General features: G+C 46.6%; 1 protein-coding gene across 1 annotated transcript in view; it reads right to left on the reverse strand.

Moving 5' to 3' along the window:
• LOC309548180 (uncharacterized protein) overlaps nucleotides 1–21,566 on the reverse strand; it is a 161,282-nt gene that overhangs the window by 37,319 nt on the left and 102,397 nt on the right. Inside the window, exon 7 of the mRNA XM_082248136.1 lies at nucleotides 21,121–21,416. Within this exon, the coding sequence (XP_082104262.1) occupies nucleotides 21,121–21,416 (296 nt within the window). The remainder of the gene's footprint in view (nucleotides 1–21,120; nucleotides 21,417–21,566) is intronic.

Consider the following 21,566-nt stretch of genomic DNA (forward strand, 5'->3'; position numbering starts at 1 on the left):
TTGTGCAGTATACGACTGATTGTTGTCCTATGGACAGAGTCTCCCACCTCAGCTGTAGATCTCTGCAGTTCATCCAGAGTGATCATGGGCCTCTTGGCTGCATCTCTGATCAGTCTTCTCCTTGTATGAGCTGAAAGTTTCGAGGGACGGCCAGGTCTTCGTAGATTTGCAGTGGTCTGATACTCCATCCATTTCAATATTATCGCTTGCACAGTGCTCCTTGGGATGTTTAAAGCTTGGGAAATATTTTTGTATCCAAATCCAGCTTTAAACTTCTCCACAACAGTATCTCGGACCTGCCTGGCGTGTTGCTTGTTCTTCATAATGCTCTCTGCGCTTTAAACGGACCTCTGAGACTATCACAGTGCAGGTGCATTTATACGGAGACTTGATTACACACAAGTGGATTCTATTTATCACCATTAGTCATTTAGGTCAACATTGGATCATTCAGAGATCCTCACTGAACTTCTGGAGAGAGTTTGCTGCACTGAAAGTAAAGGGGCTAAATAATTTTGCATGCCCAATTGTTCAGTTTTTTATTTAAAAAAGTTTGAAATATCCAATAAATTTCGTTGCACTTCATGATTGTGTCCCACTTGTTGTTGATTCTTCACAAAAAATTACAGTTTTGTATCTTTATGTTTGAAGCCTGAAATGTGGCAAAAGGTCGCAAAGTTCAAGGGGGCCGAATACTTTCGCAAGGCACTGTGTATATATATATATATATATATATATATATATATATATATATATATATATATATATATATATATATATATATATATATATATATATATATATATATATATATATATATATATAAAAAACTGTGGGCCCCCGGATGCTTTAAGCCATAATGTGCTAGTATGCTTGGCATACAGCACATTATGACAGATTTACCTTACAACAAAGCCCTCCAATGGCGCACTGTCACTGCTGTCGGCTCTTCCATCTTCACCAGGCCTTCTTTTCTGGGCTCGTGGGCTATGGGCATTTGAATGGCCAGACTATGATGTCACTCCTGCATGCGCACGTGAGTCACGGCCACGGCAAATCTGCTCTGTATTGAAGGCACACTCAATGTGCTGTCAATTCAGAGCGCAGTGTACATGCACCAGTAACGTTAAGAGCTGCTTTAAGTGTGAATATCTCCAAAACACTGCAAGTTTATGAGACATTCACTATACCTACAGGCAAGTCTTATTATGGGCTTACCTTTAGGTAGAAGATAAGAGACACCATTTACTGCCTCTTTAACAGTTGCCACTGCCCTGGACCTGTACAGTCGTGTTTCTCAACTCCGGTCCTCAGGGCACACTAACACGCCAGATTTTAGGTATTACCTTGGGGAGATGCAGACTAGAATACTGCAATCACTGAGCAGCAAATGATATCACCTGGGATGTATTTCAGTTTTCGTGCACTGTGCAAAGTACCAAGAGAAGTGCCAAAGACAGGTTACAAGCTGGCAACATTTCTTCCTCTCTGGCAGGGTCTGGGTATGTTTCCTGCAACATATCCAAGGCACTGATCCAGAAGCTGTACAAAGTAGTCTGAGTGACTGGTGCGCAGCTGGATAGCTAGTTAGTTGCCAGTAGAGAGGATCAACTCCTGTTAAGGGGGCAATGCAAGTTTTTCAGTTGGAAGTCAGTATTTGTACAGACACTCCGGGGCCCCTTAGAATGTATACAAGCTCCTTTACATGAAATTAAGGGACAACCCTGCAATAAGGGATTTTTGACAGTTACACATACATCCGGTGTTCATTTCTGGGCTCCTTCTACATCATAACTTAGCAAAAAAATAAAAAAAACTTGACCAAAAACACATCAAATGAGAGGTGATTGAAGCTACAATAATTACTTCAGGTCCACCTTATAGCAGTTCTATTACTACAGGGTGGCACCTGTGTGCCAGATCACGTATAAATACGTGATATAGCTGTTCTGGGTAGGGGGCACGCATGTGATGATAGTGGGAGCATAGCGGCAGGTACCGCGGACTCGATGTCCGCCAAGCACCCGCTAATGGTCGAGCAGAGAGGCAGAACGGCGGTCTGCCTATGTAAACAAGGCAGATGCCATTCTGTCAGTAGGAAAGGCATTGATCCTGTGTTCCTGCAAAGCAGGGACTAAGATCTGTGTCTTCCCCTAGTAAAAGCACCTTCCACAGTTTAGAAAATCACAGGCTAGGCATACAGTTAACCCTTTGATCGCACCAGATGTTAACCCGTTCTCAGTCAGTGTCATTGGTACAGTGACAGTGCATATTGTTTAGCATTGATCACTGTATTAGTCCCCAAAAGTCCCCACTATTGGTCCCCAAAAAGTGTCAAAAGTGTCAGTTTCTGAATGTCTGCCCCAATATCACAGTCCCGCTATAAGTCACTGATCGCCGCCATTACTAGTAAAAAAAAATAAATAAAAATACCCCATAGTTTGTAGATGCTATAACTTTTGCCCAAACCAATCAATATACGCTTACTGGGATTTGTATTACCAAAAATATGTAGCAGAATACATATTGGTCTAAATTTTTGAAGAGATTTGATTTTTAAACTTTTTTATTGGGTATGTTCTATAGCTGAAAGTAAAAAAATATTGTTTTTCTTTCAAAATTGTCAGTCTTTTTTTGTTTATAGCGCAAAAAATAAAAAAGCAGAGGTGATCAATTACCACCAAAAGAAAGTTCTATTTGTGTGGGAAAAAGGACAGAACATTTATTTGGATACAGCGTCACATGACCGTGTAATTGTCAGTTAAAGTAGCGCAGTGCTGTATCGCCCAAAAAATGGCCTAGTCATGGGGGGGGGGGGGGGGGGTAAGTCTTTTGCAGGTCAAGTGGTTATAAACTCAAACTTTTTTACCTTAAAAAGGAGCTCCAGGATCCTGCAGAAAAATAAAATTAAAAGTCAGCAGTTACAAATACTGTAGCTGCTGACTTTTAATATTAGGACACTTACCTGTCCAGGAATCCAGCGATGTCTTCACCTGAGCCGATTTTTCAATCGGCTATCAGATGCTGCCCCCATCTCCACGAAGCTTCCATGCGGCTTCACAGCCAGCTTCCTACTGCGCATGCGTAATTGGGCCAGCTGCTGGGGAAGGAGGAGAGGGGTCGAGCCTCCGCCACAGTGGCAAACCAGGTACCTGCTTCCCTCCCAAAATGTGCCAAATGTGGCAGCAGAGGGGGGGAGGCAGAAAACTTAAGCTTCCCTTTTTGGGTAGAGCTTCGCTTTAATGTATTTTCTAAATTAAGGTAAAAAAAACCTTCCAATATCTGTTCCCCCCTGATTGTCACACTCCACCGCTGTCCTTGCAGCAGTGCCGCTGCTCCTCTCTTTCTTGTCTCACGAGAAACAACAGCAGTGGGAGCAGCTGCTCCCGCAGCGGTTAGTCAAATCCTGTGGCTGAGCCACGCTGTGTGTGTCTATGAACGCACACAGCCCGGCTCAGGAGCGTGACTGCACAGGTGCTCCTACAGCATTAGGCTTGCTAAGGCGGCACTTGTTAGAAGGAGCAGAGAGTGACAGAATGGGACACCAAAAGAGATAACACTGTACAGAGCAGGTATTTTTTTATTAATATTGGTTTATTATATGGAAAATATGTGAATAAACTGCACTAACTTAAAACTAATCTGTAAAGTAAAACACAATATAAAGCTGCTAACACTCCAACCGACAGTGATGGTGATCAAAATATTACAGAAAATAGTGCAGCGCTACACTATTTTCTGTAATATTGGTTTATTATAGGTAATTGTATAGTGCTGTCAATTTACGCAGCACTTTACATATATATTGTAAATTCACATCAGTTCTTGTCCTCATGGCGCTTACAGTCAGTATAACATCTTTTTTTATTTTAAATAAAAAAATAAAAAAAAAACCTTTTACAATCACTTTAATGCACTTTGCAAAAACCTTCTACATATTGAAACTAAAAGTGGATCTATGGTGAAAATGTAGAACCGTTATATATTAATTTTCACACAGAATTTCAACTATTTCTATCCTACTCCTATTAACCACTTACCGCATATCAACGTACTGGTACGTCGGCTGACTTTGCGGGGTTATACCGGGATGATGTCTCTAGCTAGAGGCATCATCCCGGTACCGTGGTTTGAAGCCGACGGTCGGCTTTCCGTCGGTAACGACCAATGCGGCTCGGGAGCCGCTCGATCGTTACCCGGGTGAGCGGGAGGGGACGTCCACCCCCTCCCGCCGCCTTCAGTGGCTTTGCTCGGGGCTCCCGTCCCACCGGGAGCCCTGAGCACCCAGCTGGCACGTCCGCCGGCTGGATGGAGTCCCGATGAATGCCGGAAACGGCATCGATCGGGTCTCCGATGACGTAACCCGGAGGCGGCGTCCATGACGTCACTTCCGGGTTACTGTGCTGCAAAAAGGCGGCAGATTTGAAAAACGGCTGTATGCAAAAATGCCGTTTTTGGCGTTTGGCATACAGGGAAGTGTAGTGGAGGGGTCTAGGGTCTTTTAGACCCTCGATCCCTCCATAAAGTGTACCTGTCACTACATATTGGTGTCACAAGGGATGTTTACATTGCTTGTGACAGCAATAAAAGTGATCAGATTTTTTTTTTTTTTTTTTAAAACTGTAATAAAGTTAAAAAAAAAGAAAAAATAAATAGGAAAAAAAAAAAATTTAGCCGCCCCCGTCACCGTTAGCTCGCGCACAAAAAAAACGTATACACAAGTCGAGCCGCGAATGAAATCGCTGTTCAAACCACACATGTGAGGTATCGCCGCGATCGCTAGAGCGTGGGCAATAATTTAAAAAAAAGAGCTACTTTCCAACTCTAAACTGGTAACCGTTAAATAAATTTAAAGCGTCGCAGATTGAGATCTCTATTGACCGTAGTTTGTCGCCATCCCACGGGGGGGGGGGGGGGGGGGGCGCAATTTTAAACCGTAAAATGTTGGGTATCTATTTACTCGGCGTGACATCATCTTTCACAATATACAAAAAAAATGGGCTAACTTTACTGTTTAGTATTTTTTAAATGCAGTGAAATGTAATTTTTTCAAATTTTTTTCAAAAAAAATGGCGTTTTAAAGACCGCTGCGCAAATACCACGTGACAAAAATTTTTGCAATGACCGACATTTTATTCTCCAGAGTCTTTGCTAAAAAAATATATATAATGTTTGGGGGTTCTAAGTAGTTTTCTAGGAAAAAATACTGGTTTTAACTTGTAAACAAAAAGTGTCTGAAATAGGGCTGGGGCTTAAGTGGTTAATCTGAACCCTTCTGAAGTCTGTAAACTTACTTTTAAAGATCTCACACATTTAAAGCGGAGTTCCACCCAAAAGTGCTTCCTCCCCCCTCCAGTGCCACATTTGGGGGGGAGCGGTACCTGTTTTTGACTGGTGCCTGTCCCCACTTCCAGGAAATCTCTCAGCAGTGAGATCACTAGGAAGTTTGGTCCCCCTCCTCCTTCCTCCACCACAGGGCCATTCAGAAAGCGCAGTAGGGTATTGTAAAGTTTCACTTTCAAGCAATGGCGGCGGCAGCCCCTGAGAGCCGATGGAAACATTGGCTGGGGTGCTGAAATCGCTGGATTCCAGGACAGGTAAGTGTCCTAATATTAAAAGTAAGCAGCTACAGAAAAACTCTGCTTTAACTCCTTGAATTCTGCAACACATAGTCACTATGACCTGAGAGTAGGTGCTGCTGTGTCACACATTTTACAGAGCCTGCCTTCTGAACTACAGAGGTGCTGAGAGGAGGAATTACAGGAGGTGAAGTCAATACAGGAAAATCCCTGCTGGGAATCCAGGAAGTTGTGGAAAGAGATGGACAGCAGACAGGCAGCATTCACAAAATGAAAGATGTTTCAAGTAAGATTATATTGGATAATGTGGGAAGAAATGGGTGTGGCGCTGCTTATTAGTGTATACCCCTATAAATGTGCCTCACAATAAATGTGTGAATAAACTTAATAGTTGCCAGAATAAGAATTAATTTGTAAACAATCATTTCACAAAATGTACGGTATGCTTTACCTAATGCATAAACAATAAAACACTATGTTCATTAGACTACAATAAAGTGACTTCGCTGTGCTTACAATAATATTCGTGAATAAATTGACGTCCTGAGATCCAATAAAAAAATCCCTCCAGATACCTCACATGTAGAGACCGTTCCTGATGATGTCGATGTGACGAAACCCGTAGAGAGGAGCTTCTAGCATCACTTACGGTTCCTGTTCCCTGAAACCCAGACTTCCTAACTTTAAACCCCAATTTTTCTCCTACACCATGTAAGTGTATTTCTGCATCGTTTAATACGGATTCACACTATGGGGCCCGTTTGCTGTTGTTGTCTCTGCATGTGAGGTATCTGGAAGAATATAAACCTGCTGGAAGAGTGAAGCAAGTCCTATACCTGGATGTTGTGTGCAGCCACACAGTGCTGTGAATGCTGTTTTACCCCTAGTAAGGGGAGAATTTCTGGTGAGGGAGTGGAGAAGGGGGGAGCACGTGTGGAAAACACCAACACTCTATGATTTTTGCATCCTAATTGTCACTAAGGACTTTTTTGATTTAAAGGCACATGTCACTTTATTGATTTTTGATCGATTTTTTCTATTGGATCTCAGCACGTCACTTTATTCACAGCAAAGTCACTTTATTGTCGTCTAAAATAGTGTTTTATTGTTTGTTTATGCATTTGGTAAAGCATAGCATACTACACATTTTGTAAAAAGATTGTCTACATATTTATCAATTCTTATACTGGCAACTATCAAGTTTTAGAACACATTAATTCTGAAGTACATATATAGGGGTATACATTAATAAGCAGCGCCACACCCATTTATTCCCACATTATTCATTGCAGACTCCACCAAGGTGGTAGTTCAATGGGGGCAGGAGCTTGAAACACACTCGTGAACCTTGTCCATAGCGCGGAATAATTTTCCTTCTTTAAAATTATATTGGATTGTCAAATATAACTATTGTTTGTATTACTTATTTCAATGCTGAAGTTATAAAATGAAAGTGTATGCTGTGACCATAGATCTAAGCATACCCACTATACAATTTCCTTTAGATTTTTTCCTTAGCTACCGAAGCTTTTACCCCCTTGATGACCAGGCCATTTTTTGCAATACGGCACTGCCTTGTTTACCTGACAATTGCCCAGTCGTGCGATGCTGTACTCAAATAAAATTGAGGTATTTTTTCCCCACAAATAGAGCTTTGCTTTTGGTGGTATTTGATCACCTCTGCGATTATTATTTTTTGCGCTATAAATGAATAAAGAGCGAAAATTTTGAAAAAAAAAAAACAATATTTTTTACTTTCTACTATAAAACATTCCCAATAAAACAAATAAAAAAAACGGAATTTTTGTAAAATCTTACCTGTAAAATCCCTTTCTCTGAGTCCTCCGAGTCGCCGCCCACTTCATATTCATCACCAATGGGGTTATGTCCTCTATTCCGTAGGAGTAGCTAGGCAATAGAATATGTTAGTACAAAGACTTTTAACATATCCCACCCCCAGGGGGTGGTCCCCTCAGTACATAACCCTCCACTTCCTGTATCCAACTCAGTTTCAGTGGAATAGCAGTAGAGAGTACATCAAAACCCCAAAAGAGGGGCGGGGGCGGCGACTGTCGGAGGACTCAGAGAAAGGAATTTTTTACAGGTAAGATTTTACAAAAATTCCGTTTTCTCTTACGTCCTCCGACAGTCGCCGCCCACTTCATATTCATCACCAATGGGGATGTCCCAAAGCCGTGTAAACATGAGGGGTGGGAAGAACGCAGCCGCGCCCAAGGCAACGCCGTCTCCCCATCAGAGAAAGGAACCTTACCAAAGGAAGGAAACCAGTTGGGCATAAGAACAAAACACTCGCTCAACAGGAGCAAGAAAACCCAGGGAAAAAACAAATATCCCAAAAAGCCAAAGAACCCGTAACAAGGGCTCTAGGGAACTGCCGCACTAAGAACCTTGCGGCCAAAGGAAGCATCAGCCGATGCCTGAACATCTACTCTGTAGAATATCGTGAAAGTGTGTACGGTCGACCAAGTCGCCGCCTTACACACCTGGGCCACAGAGGCCCCATGACGACAGGCCCAAGACGTACTCAGAGATCTGGTAGAGTGCGCCTTCACAGGTACAGGGGGAACATTCCCCTTCAAAGCATAGGCCTGATCAATGGTCTGTCTGATCCATTTGGCGATTGTAGAAGCCGACGCCGCCATGCCCTTCCGAGGACCTTCCGGAAGGACAAACAAGGCATCCGACTTGCGAAAAGACTCAGTCGATTTGAGATAGACTCTAATCGCCCCGGACAACATCCAAGGAGTGAAGCAACACCTCCGTCGGATGCTTCGGCTTCACGCAAAGCGAAGGTAGGACAATGTCCTCATTGAGATGAAAGTCCGAAACCCTTTTTGGAAGAAAAGAAGGGTTAGGTCGCAAGACCACCTTGTCCAAATGCACAACCAGATACGGGGACTTGCAGGACAAGGCTGCCAGCCCCGACACTCGACGAGCCGAGGTGATAGCCACCAAAAAGGCGACCTTCTTGGATAACAAAGACAGCGAGATCTCCCTGATCCTTTCAAAAAGGAGCACGCTGCAATACTGATAGAACTAGATTCAAGTCCCAAGGGGGGAAGAGGGTCCCTCCTAGGAGGGATCAGATGACGTACCCCCTGCACAAAAGTGCTAACCAAAGAATCAGATGCCACAGGCCGTTGAAAAAGAACGGCCAAAGCAGACACCTGACCCTTGATCGTGGCCAGCGCCGGACGCTGGTCAACACCCGTCTGAAGGAAGGGCAACACCCTAGACACCGAATAAGTGTCAGGAGAGAAACCCCCTGGATTCGCACCAGGCAAAATACGCCTTCCAAGTACGGTAATAAACCTTCCCAGAGGAAGACTTCCTCGCATTTATTAAGGTGTGAATGACCTCAGGGGAAAGACCCCTGTTCTTCAGGACCTCGGTTTCAACAGCCAGGCCGTCAAAGCCAGCGACTGTAAAGCAGGATGGAAGATCGGTCCTTGCGACAGAAGATCTTCTCGAAGAGGCAGACGCCACGGGGCGTCGATTGCCAGATTTACGAGGTCTGCGTACCAGGACCGGCGAGGCCAGTCCGGTGCCACAAGAATCACCGTGGTCGGTTCCGCGAAGGAACCTGGACAGCAATTGAATCGGTGGGAACGCATACATCAGTTGGTACTGATGCCACGGGGCAACCAACGCGTCCGACGCGTCTGCCCGAGGATCGCGCATCCTTGCCACGAACCGTGGTACTTTGTTGTTCAGACGAGACGCGAACAGGTCTACCTCCGGAAGACCCCACCTCGCGCACAACATCTGGAAGACAGCCGGGTGAAGGGACCATTCCCCCTGGTCCAGGGTCTGGCGGCTCAGATAATCCGCCTGCCAAATTTCCACCCCTGGAATGTGAACTGCCGATATTGCCGGGACATGCGTCTCGGCCCAAGACAGAATCGCGGCCACTTCTCGAGCCGCCCGGGCACTCCTGGTGCCCCCTTGGTGATTGATGTAAGCCACCGCCGTGGCATTGTCCGTCTGCACCCGAACCGGGTAGCCGTGAAGATTGTCCGTCCAACGACGAAGACAGAGGAGTATCGCTCGCAGTTCCAGAACGTTGATCGGAAGGGAGGATTCCTCCGTCGACCAAACACCCTGGGCGGACAGAACGCCCAGAACACCACCCCAGCCCGACAGGCTGGCGTCCGTGGTGATCACCGTCCTCGAAAGGGGACGAAAAGACTTGCCCCCCGATACTGAGGGGGATTGAAGCCACCACAGAAGATCCCTTCTGGTCTGAGAACTCAATGACATCTGGAGATCCAGAGACTGCGGACGCCCGTCCCACTTGGACAATATCTCCGCTTGGAGATCCCGTGTGTGAAACTGGGCGAAGGGAATCGCCTCGAAAGCCGAGACCATCAATCCCAGACACCGCATGCACTTCCGAATGGACGAAGATGGAACGTCCCTGAGGGACCTGACTGCCTCCTGAAGAGCTGCGAGTTTTTCTTCCGGCAGGAAGACCTTCGCCTGGACAGAGTCCAGAATCATACCCAGGTAAGAAATCCGAACCGATGGGCACAATGTCGACTTTGGAAAATTGATCGTCCAACCAAACTCCTGCAGAGTCTGCAACGTGACGGACAGATCCTTCTCCAGACTCTGGCTGGTCGCAGACCGAACCAGAATATCGTCCAGATACCCCAGAACCGAAATGCCCTGGGCCCTCAACAAAGCCAGAACCGGTGCCAGCACTTTGGTGAACACCCTCGGAGCCGAGGCGAGACCAAAAGGCAACGCCACAAATTGGTAATGATCTTCCGCTATGGCGAATCGAAGGTACCTCTGGTGACCCTCGAAAATCGGGATGTGAAGATACGCATCCTTCAAGTCGATGGAAGCCATGAACTCCCCCGGAACCAGGGCAGCCACCACCGACCGCAGGGATTCCATGCGGAACTTGCGCACCCGCACAAAGCGGTTCAGCGCCTTCAAGTCCAGAATCGGACGCACCTTGCCCTCCTTCCTGGGCACGGGGAGCAGATTGGAATAGAACCCTCGAAATCTGTCCCGATGAGGCACCGGGACCACCACTCCCTGAGCCCTCAGGTCCTGCACCGCTAGATGCAGGTCCCGCAAACGCTCCGGGGATAACAGAAGACTTGAGGGAAAAAATCTGCTCTCCGGCCGAGAGAGAAACTCGATCTAGTAGCCAGATCGAACGATTTCCTGTGAATTGGGTGAGGGCGCCCCTTCAGGCCGCACTGTTGTGGGCCGCAGAACCGGATTGGCCGGACTTTTGCTTACCTGCCCACGGCTTCTTGCGGGAGCCTTGACCCTTGGACGGCTTGCCCCAAAGTGTGACCGAAAGGCACGAAAGGACCCCTGAGGGGGCCGAAAGAAAGCATTCTTTTTTCCAGGAGCCGTCTTAGTTTTGTGGGATTGAGGTAAGAGCGTGCTCTTACCCCCCGTGACCCCTTTAATTAGGGCATCCAGGGATTCACCAAAAAGGCGAGAACCATCAAAAGGCAGATTGGCCAAGGTCTTACGTGAAGATTGATCCACAGACCAACACTTCAACCAAACCAGGCGGCGAGATAACACCGCCACACTGTGTACACGTGCAGCCAACGGAACCATATCCAGGTCCGCATCACACAAATACATGACACCCTGGTGGATTTGATCCACCATATCCAAAGTCGCCTGGGGGGCAGAATCAGCCACCAGGACACGCCTAAGCACCTGCGTCCAGCTCGCGACCGCCTGGGCCGCCATAAGTGAAGCAAATAAAGCTTTCAACATAGAACCCATAATAGAATAGGTACGACGGGCAAGGGACTCCATCCTCTTGTCCGTGGCATCCCGGAACACCGGGGTGTCTTCAGCAGGAATCGCAGTGGACTTGTTCAAAACTGCTAACGCATGGTCCACCGGAGGTGGGACACACCAACGCCCATCAGTAGCGGGCGTAAAAGGATAGCGCAGCTTAAACCTACTTGGTACAGCAAAAGGTTTGCGTATATTACGCCATCGTTCTTTCACAGCGCGCTGAAAATCATCAGTGCATGGAAACATCTGCGATGATTTGCGCCTTTTCTGCGTCCCATAAGCCGCCAAGGCAGCTGGAGGACATGTTTCCTCCTCCAAACACAGAGTTTGCTTGATAGAAGCAACCAATTCATCCATGAGTGCAAGCTCTTCAGACGAGCCAGGGGGAGAATTATCAACCCCCTCTACCTCAGCCTCCATTTCTGACCCTATAAAGTCCAGGGAGGAACGAGACCCCGATAAGGAGATCTCTGCCACAGCAGCCCCAGTACCATCACCCTCTGAATCAGAGGAAATTGAAACTCTGGGCCTTTTAGAGGATTGAGCAGCCACCAGCATTTGCACCTGAGTCGCAAGGCTAGCCACAATCGCAGCCAAATCCCCCCCCGGGGGGGAAAACCGCAGTCCCCTGGCTTCCCACTAAATTGGCAGGAAACTAGCATTCCTGAGAATCCATGCCCCTGTAGTAGCAAAAATAAATGGGTGACCGCCCCTTTAAGAGAGCGCTGCGATCGTAGCCCACTCACACTAAGCACCCCACACAAGGGACCCCCACAGGGACAAGTATACCAAGGCAGGATACAGGGAATAGAGAGAAATGAACCTGGAGAGATCGGTGCTGCTGCTGCTGCCTGCGGTGCTCCTGAAGGAAAGGAAGTGCTGGCATACAGGGCGCTCTATTAAAGCCTATGGAGGCTACAAGAAAATGGCCGCCATGCATGTAAAACATGCGGCCGGAGCGATCGCAGCCAAAATGGCGCCGTTTTGGCGCCGAAACCGCCGCTCCCACACCCCATGAGGGTGAAGTAAAACACACCATCTGCCCAAAAAAAGGAACATGGTAAACCGCCGCAGCGGCGCTGTAATGTGCCCCAAGCATGAGAAACTCAAGCCCCACAGCACACAGCCGTTGACACAGACAGAAAACTGACACAGAGTGCAGCCAGCCCCCCCTCCTGCAGCCCACAGCATGCAATGTGAGAGATAGGGAAAACGTAATAGTGTGAACACAGGGCAAGGTACACAGTCCCAGACTGACACCCCCCAGACAGACAGGTCCCCACATAAATGCACTTACCTCTTACATGGCGTGGGGGACCCGCACAGGCGAACAAACCGCTGCACATGAGGCAGGGAGAGTCGCATCCAGGACGCATCAGAAGGTGGGTTGAGAAACCGCACAGCGTCCGGTGAGGTAGCCACCTCACCTAGCATCCCTGCACGGAACAGGGATGGGTCGTGCAGATAACTCAGGAGCGATACCTGACTGAACGCTCGATGGCGGGCTGAGAAACCACTGACCCACAGCCTGCTACCAGGGGGGTCAGCCCGAGACGCAGCCCGCATGATCCTCTTCTTCCGAAGAACTAACTAACGCTGGTAAAATAACAGCTAACAAGAAAGAGAGAAAAAACTCAAATAAAATCCAAAGAAAGGAAAGAGAGCTGAGACAAGGTGCCCCAGCACAGAAACTTCCAGCTGCTCCTGACAGCTAGACAAATGAAACTGAGTTGGATACAGGAAGTGGAGGGTTATGTACTGAGGGGACCACCCCCTGGGGGTGGGATATGTTAAAAGTCTTTGTACTAACATATTCTATTGCCTAGCTACTCCTACGGAATAGAGGACATAACCCCATTGGTGATGAATATGAAGTGGGCGGCGACTGTCGGAGGACGTAAGAGAAATCTAATTTCTTCATCAATTTAGCCTCGGTTTCCACTAGTGCGGCTACGAAGTCGTGCTACTTCTAGCACGACTTTGTAGCGAAAGTAAACTGCGGCTTCAGTGAGACTTGTCCCTCATATATAGAGGGAAGTCGCACTGAAGGCGGCTCAAAAGTAGTGCACGATCTACTTTTGAAGTCGCCGCAACTGAAGCCGCGGCAGTGGAAACGGGCCCCATTGAAAACAATGGGTTTTGACTTGCTGTGCGACTTGACATGTGTCAAGTCGCACTAGTGGAAACTGAGCCTTAGACCAATATGTATTCTGCTACATATTTTTGGTAAAAAAAAAAAAGCGTATATTGATTGGTTTGCGCAAAAAATATAGTGTCTACAAACTATGGAATAGATTTATGGACTTTTTATTGTTTTTCTCAGTAATGGTGGCGATCAGCGATTTTTTAGCGGGATTGCGGTGGACAAATCTAAACACTAAATGACACTGGGAACCAGTGACACCAATACAGTGATCAGTGCTAAAAATATGCACCGTTACTGTGTAAATGACACTGGCAGGGAAGGGGTTAACATCAGGGGTGATCGAAAGGTTAAGTGTGCTCCTAGGGAGTGCTTTCTAACTGTGGGGGAATAGACTGACTGCAGGAAGAGAGAGATCTGTATTCCTGATTAGTAGAAACACAAGATCTCTCTCTTCCTGTCTGACAGAAAGGCGGTCCACCTTGTTTACATAGGCAGACCGCCTTTCTGTCATTCTCCTGAAAGATTGCAGGCGGCGTGCACCCATCATGGCCGCTGGACCCGCTGATTGGCTGCACACAGCAGGAGTGCGAGCCCCCTAGAGCCTTTCTAAAAAAAATAACCTACAGGTACGTGATTTTGCGCTTAAAGCAGAGTTCCGCCTCTCCTTCCAAAAATTAAAAGTCAGCAGCTACACATACTGCAGCTGCTGATTTTTAATATTAGGACACTTACCTGTCCTGGAGTCAATCGATGTCTGCACCGCAGCTGATGTTTCCATCGGCTGTCAGGTGCTGCTGCCGCCAATTGCCGGTAAGGGAACCCGACGGTGAAGCCTTGCGCCTTTACAGGCGGGTCCCTACTGTGCATGCACAAAGTGTGCTGTGCATTCCTATTGGCTCAGCGGCGGAAGAGGGACTTCGCCGCAACGCCGTATCCTGGAAGTGGGGAAGGGTACCTGTCAAACAGGTACCCATTCCCCCCTCCCCCCTGAAAGGTGCCAAATGTGGCACTGGAGGGGAGGAGGAAACAAAAGAGCGGAAGTTCCACTTTTGGGTGGAACTCCGCATTAAGTGCCGCCCTGCCACAGTAATTGTACGTGGGGCAGTCCTTAAAGCAGTGTTCCACCCAAAAGTGAAACTTCCGCTTATATGCTTCCCCCCCCCCCCTCTGGTGCCACATTTGGCACCTTTCAGGAGGGGATGGGTACTTGTTTTTGACAGGTACCCGTCCCCACTTCCAGGAGACAGTGCCGCGGCACTGTCCCTCGGAAGTTCGGCCCTCCTCCTTCTTCCTCCGCTACCAGACCAATTAGAAAGTGCAGCGTGCTTCGCACATGCGCAGAACGGAACCAGCTGTAAAGCCAAAAGGTTTCACTGCTGGGTTCCCCTACCCTGAATGGCGGCGGCAGCACCCGAGAGCGATACAAAAACCAGGTTTGGGTGCCGGCATTGCGGGAACCCTGGACAGGTAAGTTCTAACATTTAAAAAAAAGTCAGCAGCTACAGTATTTTTTTTTTTTTGGGGGGGGGGGGACTCCTCTTTAAGTGGTTAGATTGAGAGTCCATTCACACTAAGGCGACTTGTCAGCCTGACAATTCCCGGGCCTCCTGCTCCCACTGTGTAGTACAGGAGCCGTTGTTGTAAAATTTTGTCGGACCCGTGAAAAAATCGGACCTCGTCACTTCCGGTTATGGGAGTCTCAAGTGCGCATGCGCACCAGACATTATCTTGGTTTGGTAAACTTATAACACAGAGCGACCAGTTGAATGAGAGGAGGCGGGGCTGAGGTGGGACGGAAGACACCGCCGCGTCATCCGCAGAGCTGAATAGAGGAGGCGGGACGGAGGCGTGGCCGTGTAATAAATGCAGGACTTAAGCGACTCCTTCTGTTTTATTATCTTTAGTAATTATCGTATTATTTACCCTTAGGATTTCATTACATTTAGTATTTCTTATGTTGCATTATAGAAATAGTAAATGTCATGAAATCCTAAGGATAAATAATACGATAATTACTAAAGATAATAAAACAGAAGGAGTCGCTTAGCCCTGCATATATTACACGGCCGCACCTCCGTCCCGCCTCCTCCGCCAGCTCTGCATATGTGCCTCCGTCCCGTCGCACCTCAGCCCCGCCTTCTCACAATCAGCTGTCCGTTCTCTGTTATAATTTTGCCAAACCTCGAAAAATGTCTTCTGCGCATGCGCACGGACGACTCCTATCAACTGTTTTGTGACGCTCTGTCACCGGAAGTGACGAGGTCCGATTTTTTCACGGGTCCGACAAAATTTTAGAACACCGTTCTAATAGGAGAGACACAAGTCGCTCCGACTTAGAAAAAGGGTCCTGTACTACTTCGGGGCGACCTCGGAGTGACTTGCATAGACTTCCATTATGTGAAGTCCGTGCAAGTCGCGCCGCACACGACTTCACAGGTCGCCCCCTAAGTCGGAGTGACCTAATGTGAACGGGGTCTTACCAAAACCATATAATATGACATGTGACAAACGCTTTCAATCTGCATGCAATCAGGCCCTTCAGTCAGATGAGAATGATCCAATCAGAGAAAGCTGGGCCCAGTGACATGCTATGTCTATATGTATGCACTGTCTGTGACACCCCCACCCCTGTACACTCACATCACATCTGACACCCGTTACCCAGGACTGCCATAGAGAATACTGACTGAGCGGCTCATTGGCAGGCAGCCTGGCACCAAACTAGCAGGATATAAGCTAAGCAGGCACGCTGCTCTCTATAGTGCCACCATACCGCCCTGTATTCATCTACACACCGACTTCACTACTACAGCAAAGTGCAGCCTCAGCATTTCACTGCTAAGCACACTGAGCGCTCCGATGTGAAAGAATGCCAGGGAACCGAGCTCAGTCACGGTGTACAATAAGGACAAGCACCGGTATAACGCTGACACACTCCGCCGTACACCTCTACACTTCGCCATAACCCTCTACACCGCACCACTCTCCCCTCACCTGGAGCGTACAACTTGTCTGTCACCAACCACACCAGAAACATGAGAAGAGACAGAGGGGAACGGGCCAGGCTGTGGAGTATGGACACCACACTGCCCTCTGCAGGCTGGGAGGAGAGTCTGCCGCAATGATCACATAGTTGCCAACATTTAAAAAAAAAATTCCAGGGACACTTTGCAGCACAGCTATCAATTACCACACCCACTTCCCTGAAGCTCCGCCCACTCTGCATAATTAATCTTGCCTACTTATCAGATTATAGAGTCTACTCAATATAGAGAGAATTACAGGAAATTAAAAAGGGAATTTCAAACTTAAGGCCACAGTAGCAGAGTTGGAATAATTCTCCCATTCAGCTGCACTACTTCTGCGTAACATTTATGGGCAGCCTGATTAACAGGAGCTTCCAGGGACAATATAAATTACCTGGGACAGGCTCCTATTTGCAGGGACTGTCCCAGGAAAAAAGGGACAGTTGGCAAGTATGTGATCAGCTGTACAAAGGTGCAGTGCCTTCAATGAAAATCGCCAGTTAAGGCCCGTACACACGTGCAGATTGTCGGCCAAAAAGCTTCGGCCGGCGACCGATCGGCCGATTGTAGGCTTGTTAGTATGATGCTTTCGACACTTTCGGCACTTTCGGCCGAAAAGAATCTGTCGTGCAAGCATTAAAATTTTTGTATGCCGACACCAGAACGGCCTATTGTTCGCCAGTCAATACAGAATTCGGCCGACAGACAGCAGATTACCAAGACTGGGCATGCTCAGAAAAAAAAAGACAAGGAAAGTTAACCATCACATGACATCACTTCTGCAGTCGGCTGTAGTCGGCGGACAAAATTCTTGTGCAGTCTTTTGCACTTTTCAACAGACACGACAGCCCGGGGACAAAAGACGGCCGATCGTTCGGCCGACGATCTGCACGTGTGTACGGGGCATTAGGCTCCGTTCACACTAGAATCGCCACCATACTGCCCAGTGCCCAGGATTCCAAATCGTGTGACAATCACTGAACAATGTGTGTTTGGTTGTCCGTTAGCCACTTGCCTACTGGGTACTTACACCCCTTCCTGCCTAGGCCAATTTTCAGCTGTTAGCGCTGTCACACTTTGAATGACATTTGCGTGGTCATGCAACGCTGTACCCAATATGAAATTATCATCATTTTTTGTTTCACACAAATAGAGCTTTCTTTTGGTGGTATTTAATCACCACTGGGGTTTTTATTTTTTGCTAAACAAATGAAAAAAGACAGAAAATTTTGAAAAAAAGTTTTCTTCCTTTCTGTTATAGCATTTTGCAAATAGTTTTTTTTTCTTCTTCCCTGATGTGCGCTGATGAGGCTGTATTGATGTGCACTGATAATCTGCACTGATGGGCAATGATAGCTTGCACTGATAGGCTGCATTGTTGCGCACTGGTGAGGTTTCACTGATGGGCACTGATAATATGCAATGATGGGCAATGATAGGCTGCACTGATGCGCACTGGTGAGGTTTCACTGATGGGCATTGATAAAGCTGCACTGAGGGGCACTAATAATTTGCACTGATGAGTCTGCATTGATGGGCACTGACAGGCTGCATTGATGGGCACTGATAAGCTGCACTGATGAGGCTGCACTGATGGGCACTGATGAGGCTGCACTGAAGGGCACTGTTAGGCTGCACTGATGAGGCTGCACTGAAGGGCACTGATGAGGCTGCACTGAAGGGCACTGATAGGCTGCACTGATGAGGCTGCCCTGATGGGCACTGATGAGGCTGCACTGAAGGGCACTGATAGGCTGCACTGATGGGCATTGATGAGGCAGCACTGATGGGCACTGACGTGTCACATTATACAGCCAGAGAGAAGCTTCCCTCACTCTGCATGAGGTCTGATGAGTGTTTGGTATAGTGATGCTAGAGCGATGGGGAGTTTTGTGCTGGGGTGATTTCTGTACAGGCTTGTAGGGATTTCTGTGCTAGGGAGTGGGAATTTTTGTAGTGGATAGTGAGGTTTTGATTTGTTTTTTTCGGTAGAGGGGAGATATTTCTACTGGGATGTTTTTAGTGCTGCAGGGGGAATTTTTGTTTGGAAGATGGGTAATTTTTGCAGACCAGGGTGAGAGAGAGTTTTCTTGGGGGGGGTTTTCTGACCTGGTAAGGAGGACTTTTTTGGGACATTTTTTTTGTGTGGCTACTCTCCACATTAAGGTATAAGTCACGGACGGCTGCAGGCTTTTCCAGTGGGATTATTGAGAGCAGGTCATATCCTTGTCACCAAGGTTACTAACCTCTTTAACATTCTTTTGATGCACTCTCCATTTGGCAGTCTGTCCCACCTTCAGCTCTTGGGTGAGACTGTCCCAGTGGTGCCCATCCAAGGCACCCTTTTCTCTGTGAGAGATGACTTCAATCATATTCCTGATGTATTAAGTGATGCTTTTTTGACTCAGTGTTTTATGTATGTTACTTATCAGCCTGAAACTTACCTTTTTTCCTGAAGAAGTGAACTTTGTCTCACAAAACGCATCGAGAGAAAATGTATTTGTGTCTGATCTATGTCACATATTTCTGCTGTTATGTCAAATCCAGTGTATTATATCATATACATTTTTTAATATTTCTACTGTTTGCTGTTTTATATGAACTGTGAGAAATAAAATAGTTTTTTATACATGTTTGAAATGTTGTCACTTTTTCTTAGCTTGACTCCTCAAAAGTCCCATGGGCATTTACTTTTTGCGTAGAGACTTTTTTTGGGAGTGGGAGATTTTTAAGTGAGGGAACTACGTCACTTTTTTCTACACACAGTATATGGACATAAGGGCCAGTTCACACCATAGAAATGCAATCTGTATGCGTTCCTGTTGCTTTTCTGCATGCATGTTTCTGGTGCGTTCCATAAAACGAATAATTACTAATGAAGCTTTTAATATCAAACTCAATATTTAAAACTAGAGGTTTAAGTGTCTGTAATTCATGGATCCAAAAGGGTTCACGTTGGCTAAGAGTATTCATTTTGTTACTCCCCCTCCAATGTGAGTGATATTTTTCTATGGCCCAAAACATTAGCGATGAAGGGTCTTTATCATGATGTGTAGAAAAATGTTTGGATACACTATGTTTAGGGTACCCTTTGGAGATATTTTGGATATGTTCTCTTAGGCGTTTCCATATTGGACTTTTAGTACGGCCAATATATTGAATATTGCAAGGGCATTGGAGGACATATACTACCCCTTCTGTTCTGCATGTAATACATTCTCTGATGGTATAGTCTTTTCCAGTACTGGCAGATGAAATGTTAGTTCTTTTGATCAGTGCCATCTTAAAGAGGAAGTAAACCCGCTTAAAAAAATGTGAAAAAAAAAACCTGTAAAGACAAAGGCATAATGAGCTAGTATGCATCACATACTAGCTCATTATGAAGTACTTACCTAAAAACGAAGCCCCCTCAGTGCCGACAGGACGGCCAACATGTTAGGCCGTCCTGCTTCCTGGATCTCGTCCTCCGGCCATCTGATTGGCTGGGGGTGCGATTACATCACGCCCACGCATGCGCGCGGGAGCAGCCGTTTATAGCATTGGGATCTGAAGGAACGGCACGGATGGCCGTTCCTTCAGAGCGCATGCGCCGATGACGTCATCAGCTGCATGCAATGTAAATATCTCCTAAACGTTACAAGTTTAGGAGATATTTATAGCACCTATAGGTAAGCCTTAATGTAGGCTTACCTATAGGTAAGTGTAAACAAAGTGGGTTTACAACCTCTTTAAGAGCATTAAATGGCCCCCAGGCAATGCAGTGCACTGGGGCCCTGCCTACACAATCACCCACGAGAATAAAAATACAAATTATTGATAAGGCTATATTTATTGGTACAGCAGTGCCAGGCTAATGACAGCTTCCAAGTTCAATGGCTGGGTCCGGTGAACACACACACATGGACAGGACTCAGACTCGACTGTCCTGTGTGTGCCTGTTCCCGTGGAGGCGGACAGGCATTCCTGCAGTTGTGGGCTCCCCCTCCATGGCCCAAGTGGTCTGACAGCAGCAAAGGGCCGAGAGGCGCTTGCCACCTGCTAAGTTTTACGGCGGGATGCACATGGGAATCAGGACTAATGGTTGGCTGGGACTGGATCGCAGGGCAGGTGGGGCCCCCTCGGGCAAGTGCCTATTCCGTAGGATGGCCCAGCTTTTGATGTTCTGTCTTTTAGTTTTTGTACATGCATAGCAGGATTTACATGGGAGAAAAAACATTTTCCCGTAAAAAAGGAAAAACTGGATTTATTGGGGGGGGGGGGGGGTCTAAAATGTTTTTTGCCAGTCTGTCTCGTAGCGTAGGGGCTCTTCTATATGTAAATCTTGGATTCGTTGGTAATACCTGCTGTAAATGTTTGTCAGATGTCAAAATGGGCCAATGTCTTCTAATTATTTTTTCTAATTTTTTATGTTGTGACCCATATTTCAAAACTACTGGTAAATTATCCTGAAAATGATTTTGTATTTCTTTATCTCTGATCTGAAGATGTCTATCCATTTGATCAACCTCTTTATTTGTTATTTTATATGGGCTTCTTCATAGCCTTTTTCTATAAATCTCTGTCTGACCTTCAGGGCTTGTTCCTTGTAGTCTTCTACATTCGTGCAGTTCCTTTTTGGTCGCATTATTTGACCCTTTGGTATATTTAGTAGCCATGGAGCGTAATGGTAACTTTTGAATGTTATGTAACCATTACGATCTACCGATTTGAAGTACTTTTTTGTGCTGATTACTTTATTGATGAGAGAAATAGTGAGATCAAGGAAGTTGATCTGCTTCTGGTCATACTCCCAAGAGAAAGAGATATTCTTATTGTTCTGGTTAATATTTTCCTTTCCAAACAATAACCACGTCATTAATATATCTTTTGTAAATAATGAGTTGTTTAGGTCTAGTCTGGTAGATTTTGTTCTCTTCCACTCTGCCATGAAGATATTAGGTACACTGGGCGCAAAATGTGCTCCCGTGGCTATCCCTTTATTCTGTTTATAGTATACTTCATCATGCCAGAAAT

The sequence above is a fragment of the Pelophylax lessonae genome, assembly GCF_965119305.1.
Source record: "Pelophylax lessonae genome assembly, chromosome: 2".
Classification (NCBI taxonomy): domain Eukaryota; kingdom Metazoa; phylum Chordata; class Amphibia; order Anura; family Ranidae; genus Pelophylax; species Pelophylax lessonae.